Below are 11,443 nucleotides of genomic sequence, written 5' to 3' on the forward strand. Positions count from 1 at the left end.
AGCCCCACACACCGAAGTTCACTCAACTTTCACAGAGCTGAAAAATCTGTTCTTCATTATCTGCCAGTTGCTCTAACTCTAACTCACACATCATCAAAGTATTTTTGCATGGTTTTAATACATACTGAAATCTCCAAAAACATAATTAACTAAATAAATTAGGGAAGATACACTTTGTATTTCTGTAGCTTTACCAAGAGTTATCACTATTTTGAAAAATGAAGACACCAACACCATTAACACTCATGACGTTTGGGCCAGCAATACATACACCAATATAGGTCCATAGCTTGACTGTCTCACTTGTATATATGTAGCATATATGTACGAAAACTCTACACGTATATATACAAATACGCTTACTTATCTCTTATTTCAAAATGTTACATACAAAGTGAATCTAGTTTCTGCATTCATCTTTCCTCAGCTTTGGTACCTGTCTTAGTTATCTAGTGCTGCTGTAACAGAAATACCACAAGTGGACGGCTTTAACAAACAGAAATTTATTCTCACAGGTTAGGAGGCTAGAAGTCCAAATTAGGGGGCCAGCTTTCTGGTGGAAGCCTTTCTGCCTCTGTTGGGTCTGGGGAAAGGTCCTTGTCATTAATCTTTCCCTAGTCTAGAAGCTTCTCAGCACAGGCACCCCACATCCAAAGGATGTACTCTGTTCCTGGTTCTTCTTACTTGGTGGTGATGAGGTCCCTCTCCTCTCTGATCACTTCTCTCTTTTATATCTCAAAAGAGATTGACTCAAAATACAACCGAATCCTGTAGACTGTGTCCTGCCTCATTAACATAACAGACAGCTCACCCTCCAAATAGGATCATAACCTTAGGCATGGAGTCTATGATTTACGACACATAGGAAAATTATATGAGATCACAAAATGGAGGAGAACTGCACAATACCGGGAATCATGGCCTAGCCAAGTTGACATATATTTCTGGGGGATACAATTCAATCCATGACAATACCTAGTATTTTTTATTGGGTGGAATATTTATTAGTTTTGTTACTGGGATTTTTTTTCTTGGCAAATATAGCTCTGGTGTATATGGTGCTGGGGTATCTTGGTCACCCTAGATCAATGTAGACCAACAGTTATCTTACTCTATTATGTCTTCTAGTGTAGTCATTGAGTATTTACACATCAAAATATATGTTATTTTATTATAAATCACTTCCTTTTAAATTCTCCCTGTATTATACCTAAGGCATTTTAATGACTTTTTTTAAAAGCTAAATGTGCAGGTAATTATATCATCTACAAATTACATTTCAAGATCATAAAGGAAAAGCAGTATCTGAAATGGCTGAGAATCACTGCTACCCCACATATAGTTGAATCAACAAATAATGGCTGTTAACATGCAACATGCTAATCAAGGAGGGAGATTCAAAAAAGTGTAATACACAAACGTCTTTATTATCAAGATCTTTACAGTCTAGTTGAAGACATCAACTTGAAATAACAACATAAATAAACAATCTAAATATGTGCCTGTCATGGACTGAATTGCATCCTCCAAAAACATGTGTCAACTTGGTCTGGCTGGTCCTAAACTCCATATCATTATAAATTAGCAAGTACTTAAGGTTTTCTTTTCCTTAGGAAAAATTACCTTAGCAGAGAAAAAAAGTTCAAAATAAGTGCTTTACATAGTCAATGATATGCTATATAAATAAAAAGCAATGAGACTGATTCCACTCATCACACACGCATGTCAATTAAGCGTTTAAATCATAATTTTAGGCCACCTTTACGTCTACATGATACTTTCCAATCATGTCAGTATATTTACCAGTATATTTATCGATATATATATGTACTCTGTGTTTATCAGTGATGTACTTAAGTAAAGAGTGGGAGACTACAGAAAGCACTCAGCTGCTAACTGAAAGGTTGGAGGTTCGAACCCACCAGCTGTTCCACGGGGGAAAGATGTGGCAGTCAGCATCTGTAAAGATTATAGCCTTGGAAACCCTATGGGGCAGTTCTACTCTGTCCTGTAGGGTCGCTATGAGTCAGAAGTGACTCGATGGCAATGGATAACACAAACAGAAAAGAGGTAGTTAACTCTATTCACAGACAGTCTAGATAAACACTCAAATTCTTTCACGCCACTTTGTCTCAACAGAAAGCATCACTAGCCATCAGACCCCTTTAATCATTACCAAATCACCTGCCTCAATTTCAACAGACTCTCATAACTAGGCTATGAAGTCCAAGGCAGGTCAGAACTAATCTTCCACTTATTGCATTTTGGGATTCTGTGTTCTCATGACTTAAGAAGGCTCTTGATTCTCAGTAGCCAGTCTGAATCACAACATAAAATAGAATCTATCCGGGAAATGGTCTTGGGACAAAAACCCTTTTGTCTATGTTGATTTATAATAGCTTCAATTACAATGATACTTATTGACAACTGCAAAAGGTAAAGCCTGATATTCTTACCTGATGAGTCAATAAATAAAGAAATTTTATGGGCTACTGTCACAAATTCCCTACATCCCTCGGGAAGCAGAGAAAAAAAGTTCAAAATAAATGTTTTACATAGTCAATGATATGATATATAAATAAAAAGCAATGAGACTAATTCCACTTATCACACGTGCAAGTCAATTAAGGGTTTAAATCATAATTTTAGGGCACCTTTATGCCTACACGATGCTTTCCAATCATGTCAGTATATTTACCACTATATTTATCTCTACATATGTATTCTATGTTCATCAGTGATGTACTTATATAAAAAGTGGCAGCTTAGAGAAAGGGTACAAATGCTAGAAGCATCTGAAAAGTCTAGCAGTGGATTTAATCACTAAATTCACAGTTAATTAACCACAGGCTAGGTAGCCTGGATGAATTTAACGTGTGGAGGAAAAAGGTTAAAAGATGGTAACTTCGAGTAGAGGTTATAGGTAAACTTATAAAACTGGTAGAAGGCCGAAGACAGCTAAGAAATTCTTATCAAGATTGTCAAATGCTACACTTAACTAAAAGTCACAGAAAATTTAACAAGGATGAACTTAAGGGTTTATGTGAAAATATTCTCTGAAGACCCCTAAAGATCAAAGAAATATTAAAACAGGAAATGGTAAGAACAGGAAAAAATATATTTTTGTAATCATTCAAATACCTATTATGTATTCAGCACCATGCTAACAGTTTTGGGGAACTAAAAATTATAAAATTTAGTCCCTGTTACCAAAGAGCTTACTATACTGTTAGAGGTACAAGACACAGGCATTCTATGTCATAAATATTTAAATAACAATCCAGATAAAAGTATAGGAATGCAGGCGTGGATGGATTGATGTGGGTATGAGTGGCTGAGATGGCCTTGTGGTCAAGCTGAATCTCAGGCCTGCCCTAACAAGCAGAAACAGGGAAGGGCATGAGCAGAGGCCAAATGGTGAGGGAGGACATGGTATGTCCATCCAGCACCTGGCGAGGAGCCTGGACTGGGGTTTCTGAAGAGGAGACAGGTAGGGTCAGTCATCCTGGGGAGGGTCTTAAATGATATCCTTACACAATTTTAAGTCCTGAAGTGTTTGTGAACATGATTTACATATTTCAATATTTAATCTGGAGCATGACTGGAAATGTATTTTCATAAGAAACTTCCAGAATTAGAGAAAGTCAGAACTGGAGAAATAGAGTATATAATTCCATAAGTGATAAGTGCAGCCCTGGTGGCACAACGCTTAAGCGCTCGGCTATGAACTGAAAGGTTGGTGGTTTGAACCTACTGACAGCTCTGTGGAAGAAAGAACTGGCAATCTGCTCCTGTAAAGATTACAGCCCAGGAAACCCTAGGGGGCAGTTCTTCTCTGTCCCACAGGGTTGCTATGAGTTGGGATCAACTTGACGGCACGCAACAACAGTACAGGCCAGAGGTTTTTAAAGTAGATCTGTGGATCTCTTGGGGGCGGGGGGTCTCTGAGACCCTTTCAGAGGATAAATCAAACTTGTCGTTGAGCTGATTCTGACTCGTAGCGACCTTACAGGACAGAGTGGAGCTCCCCCAAAGGGTTTCCAAGGAGCGGCTGGCGGATTTGAACTGCTGACCTTTTCGTTAGCAGCCAAGTTGTCAAAACTCTTTTCATAATACTTCTAAGACGTTACCTGCCTATTTCATTGTGTTGACATTTGCAGTAACGGTACAAGAGTAACGGTGAGGAAAACTGCTGGCGTCAAAACGTTTAGAAAAGTGGCAAGGATAAGTACTTGATAAATATTTCTATTATACAGTTTTTTACCTGAAATATGGAGTAAAAAAGTACCATTCTAATACACCTTTTAATTGTATATTTCTGGTAAAAAATTGTGTAACAATACACGGAGTCCTGGTGGCACAGTAGTTAAGAGATAAGACTGCTAATCAAAAGGTAGGCGGTTCGAATCTACCAGGTGCTCCTTGGAAACGCTATGGGGCAGTTCTACTCTATCCTATAGGGTCACTATTAGTTGGAATCAACTTGATGGCAACAGGTTTTGTAATGGATTGAATTGTGCCCCCTAAAATAGGTGTCAACTTGGTTAGGCCATGAGTGGCTGTCCTCCATTTTGTAATTTTCCTGTGTGTTATAAATCATAATCTCTGCCTGTAGTTAAAAAGGATTAGGGTGGGATGTAACACTCCGGCTCAGGTCACATCCCTGATCCAATGTAAAGGCGGTTTCCCTGGGGTGTGGCCTGTGCCACCTTTTATTTTACCAGAGATAAAAGGAAAGGAAAGCAAGCAGAGAGTTGGGGGCCTCATACCACCAAGAAAGCAGTGCCGGAAGCAGAGCGCGTCCTTTGGACCTGGGGTCCCTATGCGGAGATGCTCCTAGACCAAGGGAAGGCTGATGTATCACTAGGACCTTCGTCCAGAGCCGACAGACTGAGAAAGCCTTTGCCTGCAGCCAGCGCCCTGAATTCAGACTTCTAGCGTAATGGACTGTGAGAAAATTAACTTCTCTTTGTTAAAGCCGTCCACCTGTCGTATTTCTGTTCTAGCAGCACTAGATGACTAAGACAGGTTTGGTTTAGGTTTTTATTGCAATATACAAGAAAGACTATGGGAAATACAGCAAAATTCTCTAAAAATTAACCATGAAATCTACAAATTCTAGAGAAGAAGATTCATAAAGTAATCACAACTAAGGGTATAAGAAAACAGGTTAAGTCTATCTCAAAATTATTTAAAAACAAGAACACAGATTTAGCATGGACTTTGGATTCAGAAAGCATTTACTGAACGTTTTCAAAACCAAAGCGCTTCTTTCACAGCTATAAGAAAAATATATCCTCAACTAACCATGATGGGACAAAGGGAACATATTCTTCTTCTCTTATAAAAAGCAAAATTACCAAAGTCAATATTAAAAAAATTTAATAAAGGAAAGCTACAAAGTATTGGTAGTTGTATTATAATAACCATGTAAAAACAATGGCATCTACAACTTCACTTAAGATCCAAAAGAAAAATACAGGCTAAGTGGAAAACTATTCAGGAGCCAAAGGCCTATCAGCCTATGTGAGAGGCAAGTCCAGGGAGCGGGTGGTGGTGACAAGCAGGGAGAGAGGAGCAAGGGGTGAAGAGCTTGCAGTGATGGTCAAATACTTCTTTTCAGAAGATATTAGGAGCAGGACCAAGGTCCCTGGGGCCCTGACCAGATTATGGGCCAGGCAGAGTCATCCAAACAAGTCCTTGGGACATTGCCATTTCTGCCTCAGGCCTAAGACAGACATAGAAAACAAAGCAGGGAGTTTTGCAAAATCATCCCACAAAATAAACTGGCAGTGTGAGGTAAAAAACACTTAAAGAGAAGAGGATATGGCGGTGTGCAAACTCTGCTGTCAACTATGTCAGCACATGGCAAAGAACTTCCACATTCTGATTTCTGCAAGTCACTCCTATACTTCTGTGGGGCTTCCACTCCCAAATACCAGGAGTCCAGCACCGTCTGCTGCAGCCATAAACCAACAGAGAAAATAAACCAAAAAACCAAACCCACTGCCGTCAAGTCGATTCCGACTCATACCAACCCAACAGGACAGAGCAGAACTGCCCCATAGAGCTTCCAAGGAGTGCCCGGAGGATTTGAACGGCCAACCTCTTGGTTAGCAGCCATAGCACTTAACCACTACACCACCAGGGTTTCCGCAGAGAAATAGCTGTACTAAATCCCCGGGGCAGGGAGAAATGACAGCAGTGGCTTGGGTCTCAGTCCTAGGAAGGCTTCTTCTTGTAATCAGATTTGTACCTCTATCTGTCTCGTTAATAGAACAAGAACTTGTATGTAGGTCAGGAGGAAATGAAATCTTATATATAACCTATGCTTTTTACATACTCCGCATCAGGTCAGATGCTGTTTAAAGGCAAAAGAGGGAGTATATGTAGGAGGTTTGATGAGTAGGAAAAACATGGGTGAGAAGGCTGCTCACATATGTGAGTAAAGCGTTATACTTCTCTTGAGTGAGTACAAATCTTAAAAAAGGTACCAGGGAGAGTCTAATCTGTGATCTTTTCTCAAGAGCAAATTTAAAAGTAGCATATTGACTTACCTGGAAAACATCTGTCTTGTTTTCAAACAGACGGACAAAATACTTATAGTCAGCATAAGCCCAGAACTGGGAATGATCATAATTTCTAAATGGTCCAGAACCATCAGACTGGTCACAGTTCCAGTTCAGAAACTCTTCGAGTGTAGCTTCCACGTAACTGCATGTAGTTTCAAACTGAGGAACTGCAATGCAAGAGAACCCAGCTTTAAATATACATTGAACACAGTTTCCAAATATGTTTTTTAAAGGAAGATAATTTCAACAATTTTAAAAAATGCTAACCATTGTTTAACAATAATTACAAATTAAATTAATGTTGTACTTCCTATATAATTAGAATCACTCGCCTCACAATACTCACGATTAAAGTAAAAACAGTTTTATTCTTAAATTAACAACTACTGTGCCAACACGACGGCACTGGGTTTCTGGATTTGGGTGCCTAACCTAGTAATACGGGGAGTACTTTAGATTATCAATTCTCTAAGACCTTCTAGGGTGTGTGAGTTCAGAACTGTTTTCTTAATAATACTAAGAATACTACCTGCTTTTTCACCGATTCTCTCACAAATGTACAGCAGAGTTTCCCAGAGCTATATGACATGTGGTGATGTCACTGCTCTGAAGGCTAGTGGAGTATTCTCAGGTTTTAAAATGTTTTACTTTTAATTTTTAATATGGTATCTCTAGACATAACCCACATCAACAAAAGCTCATTGGGGGTACTCATTTTTTATGAGTGTAAAGGGGTCCGGAGACCAAAAAGTTTGAGAACTACAGCTTTAGATAAGAAAGACACACACAAAAAAAACTGAAACCCAAAAAAGCTGCCTTTTGAAAATTTTGACTTTATACTGCACATGTATCACGTACAACTCCTCAGAATCATTAAGACGACAATAGCAATTTAAAGACTTGTTCATTTATCCATGGACTCATTTATTTCAGAATCATTTATTAAACACCTAATTTGTAATCACTGTGCTAAGGTGTGGAGACATAAAAGAAATAGACAATACTCTTGAGCTTAGACTATATTCAGAAAAAGATAAAGCCTTAGAGAATGTGAGGGACCGTATACCTACATGCAAAATGTTTTGGAATTCTTATAAGTATCATAGACACTTAGGAAAAGGCAAAGACCTCCAGAGATGACAGAGAGCTTCAAGAGATCTATTATCTGTCTACAGTGGTTCCTTATTGTGAGTGTGACTCATTTATATAAGTGCTGTTCTTAAAAAATAGTCATGAAATAAGGTATTTGCAACTAGCAACATATTTTAAATACACAAAACACAAAATTCTTTCAAGAAAGGGTAAAGATCTAATGCATGAAAATCATTTAGAATGGTGCCTGACATATAGCGGATGCTTAGTAAATGGTCAGGTACTGGTTCTTCTCATTCATTCATATATTTATTCAGAGTCCTTTTAGTTGAATCAGTAAAATGAGGAGAAAGGTAATCTAATTCTTCTTTTGACAGATTTTATCTTTTCCCTCCATATTTGCCTATCCTACACTGGAGTATCCCAACCATATTTTCCCTTTCCCCTCAAGCCTCAGAATGGTGGAGAGGTTATAGAGGGTAGGGTGTACATCAAAGAGTCATCTTAACTCACTTACTTTATCAACTTCTCACTTGACTCTAAGAAGTGGGAGACTTTACTAGGGTATATTCATCTAAAAAATAAAAACTGCACGTTCAATAACAATTGAAATCTGATGTTCATTGTATACTTCCAAAAGTAAACTAAGAAACATGCTACATTCAAGGATGCCAACAGAAATAAAAAATACATAAGTCATTAGGAAAGAAACGTTATCATTACTTATAAGACCAGTTGCCTATTGACCTAGAAAACCTATAAGGAATAAACTAAAAAACTACCTAGACTAGTAAGTGGTTGGATACAAAATAAACATACAAAAAATAAATGGCTTTTATCTATGTACCTATCACAACCAGTTAGAAAACTAACATAGGGAAAACTATTCCCTTCCTAATAGCTATAAAAATTTTATAATACTTTAAGGGATGTTTGGGACCTATATAAAAACTATAAACCTTTATACTGAGAGACAAAATAGGCTTGATAAGTGAAGATACCATGTTCCTGTGTAGGAAGATAAAATTTATAACAATGTGAATTTTTTCAAATTAATTTATATAACTTAAAGAATTTTCATTTAAAATCTCAACAGGATTTTTTCACGTGAGCAGTTGGAATAATTCTATGGTTCCTTTAGAAGAATAAAATTCAATAATATCTAAGAAAATATTAAGAAAATGAGTATTAAAGGGAGATGAATTGTCCTTTCAAATATTAAAATATATACCAGTGTGAAAATAATTTTTAAAGTGTTTTACTGGCCCCCAAACTGATAGCTCAACATGTAGCCCAGAAACAGATGCTGGTATATATACTATATAGTAATATAATAAAGGTGGTCTCTAAAGTTGGTATAGTAAAAAAAAGATTATTTAGTAAACGGTACTAGAACAAAAAGTATTGTTATTTCCAGCGTAACTATTTAGGGACAATCAGGTGAATACCATATGCCAAAATAAATACAAAATAAGAGTAAAATGTAGAAAAGATATCATAAAACTATTAGAAGAAAATATTAGTGAATATTATTCTCTTCTCAGGAATAGGAATTTCTAAGCATAAAATCAACGAAAATAAAAATTTTAATAAAATATCCTTATTTAATTTGATATAAGCATATAGAAATATAAAACTAGCAAAATTAAATGGCAAACAATGAGCTGGAAAACATATCAATAACAAATACAGGATTTTAATATGAGACATTTCTTTAAAATTAAGAAAAAAATCTAAAACCTCAATAAGGAAAAAGGCAGAGAATGAACAATTAAGAAAAAAAAGTACAAATGAGTAAAAAACATAGGAAAGCATGTTTAGCATCATCAGCAATCAAAAATTTTAATAAGAATATTGAGATACCCTTTTTCACCTATCAGAAAAATTTATTTCTAAAAGCTAAATCTGTTTTGGCAAAGTACTGGCAAAAAAGCCCCTGTCATATGTTTTGAAAGGAGTGTAAATAGAAACCACCTTTCTGCAAAGGACTTGGCCAGAGGCATCAAAAGCCTTTTATTCTTAACCAGTGGGTCAAAGAAGAAATCAAGATCGAAACCAGAAAATACTTAGATGAACGAAAATGAAAATACAACACACCGAAACTTATGGATATTTTAAAAGCAATGGTCAGGGGAAAATTTATAGCCTACGTCAACACCTACATTAAAAAAGGAAAAAGATCTCAAAGCAATAACCTAACTTTAAAACTTGAAGAACTTGAAAAAGAAGAGCAAACTAAGCCCACATCTACCAGGAAGAAGAGAAAGAACAAAGATCAGAGTGAAGATAAATGAAATAGAGAATAGAAAAACAATAGAATCAGCGAAACCAGAAGTTGGTTCTTTAAAAAGACCAATAAAATTGAAAACCATTAGCTAGACTAAGAAAAAAGAGAGAAGACACAAATACCTAAAATCAGAAATGAAGGTGGGGACATTACTACTGATTCTACCGAAACTAAAAGAATTATAAGAGAATACCATGAACTACTGTACGCCAACAAATTAGATAACCTAGATGAAACGAACAAATTATTAGAAGTCCATAACCAACCAATTGATGTTGAATTGATTCAGGCTCATGGCAACGTTACCTAAATTGACTCAAAAAGAAATGGAAAATCTCAACAGACCGGTAATAGGTGAAGGGTTTGGTCTTGGTGGTCAGGAAAGGATTCAGTGAGAAAATGACATTTGAGGTGAGATGTGAAGAAGAGGAATTAACTAGGGGAAGCTAGGGGAGGGTGAAATGAGAAGAGAGAGAAGACTGGCCAGATACAGGGAACCAAACCAAACTCACTGCCATCTAGTCGATTTGGACTCATAGCAGCCCTGTAAGACAGAGTAGAACTGCTCCATAGGGTTTCCAAGGACTGGCTAGTGGATTCCAACTACTGACCTTTTGGTTAGCAGCTGAGCTCTTAATCACTATGCCACCAGGGCTCTGAGGTAAGAAAAGCAAGACCGAGGAAATACAGAAACTGAAAAAAAAATACATGTTTAGCCTGAGACTGGGGAGAGGAATAATGCTGCTGAGACATATAGAGCCTTCTACCCTACAGCAAAAATTTGGTCCTGAGGGTAATTAGAAGCTATTTAGAGGTTTTGTGCAGGTTAAAAAAAAAAAAAAAGATTAGATTTTTTTTTTTTTAATGTCTCTGGTTTCAGTATGAAAAATAGCCTGCATGGGTAGGCCAAGGGGGCGGGGGGGTGGGGGGAAGGGTAGACAGACCAGGGCTACTGCACGTTTGGAGGCCAGAAGAGAGCACAGTAACACTGATTAGACGGTGGCCTTGGAGAAGAACAGACTTGCGTGGACACTAGATATTTAGGAGGTATGTCACCAAGTCACAAGACACCGCTCAAGAGAGGCAACCAGAAGACTCAGAGGTTTCTAGCGTGAGCAGTTTCACTGAACTGCCCCGATGATAACGTTCTCATCCTTTGGCCCAGTAATCCTCTTCCTAAGAAGCTATCCTAGAGAAATAATCAGAAACTTAGACAAGATTTGTTTTCAAAGCTGTTCTCTATAATCTTATTTATAAAGTTAGAAAGTTTTAAATTTAAAATTTCTAAGTAATCTAAATAATCAATATAGGAAAACTTTAATAAACTATGATACTGGCGTGTAAGAGGAGCTGCTCAGAATACGTTAAGCAAAAAAAGCAGGCTGTGAAAATTAACACTTTATTTTTAAAATACAAAATAGTTTGTAGGGACATATATCAAAGTGTAGCTAGTGGTTATCTCTGGGTAGCAGGACCAGGTGTTCTTAAATTA

At 37.1% G+C, this 11,443-nt stretch overlaps 1 protein-coding gene across 4 annotated transcripts in view; it reads right to left on the reverse strand.

The window, feature by feature from the left end:
• HSPBAP1 (HSPB1 associated protein 1) overlaps positions 1–11,443 on the reverse strand; it is an 83,414-nt gene that overhangs the window by 41,953 nt on the left and 30,018 nt on the right. For 3 of the 4 annotated variants that reach the window (XM_064290577.1, XM_023551706.2, XM_003412823.4), the window contains exon 3: positions 6,558–6,739. In XM_064290577.1, the coding sequence (XP_064146647.1) occupies positions 6,558–6,739 (182 nt within the window). Of the gene's footprint in view, positions 1–6,557; positions 6,740–11,443 lie in introns of those variants that run through there. The other variant, XM_064290763.1, reaches the window with a different exon arrangement.

Source organism: Loxodonta africana, chromosome 1 (assembly GCF_030014295.1).
Source record: "Loxodonta africana isolate mLoxAfr1 chromosome 1, mLoxAfr1.hap2, whole genome shotgun sequence".
In the NCBI taxonomy this organism is placed as follows: domain Eukaryota; kingdom Metazoa; phylum Chordata; class Mammalia; order Proboscidea; family Elephantidae; genus Loxodonta; species Loxodonta africana.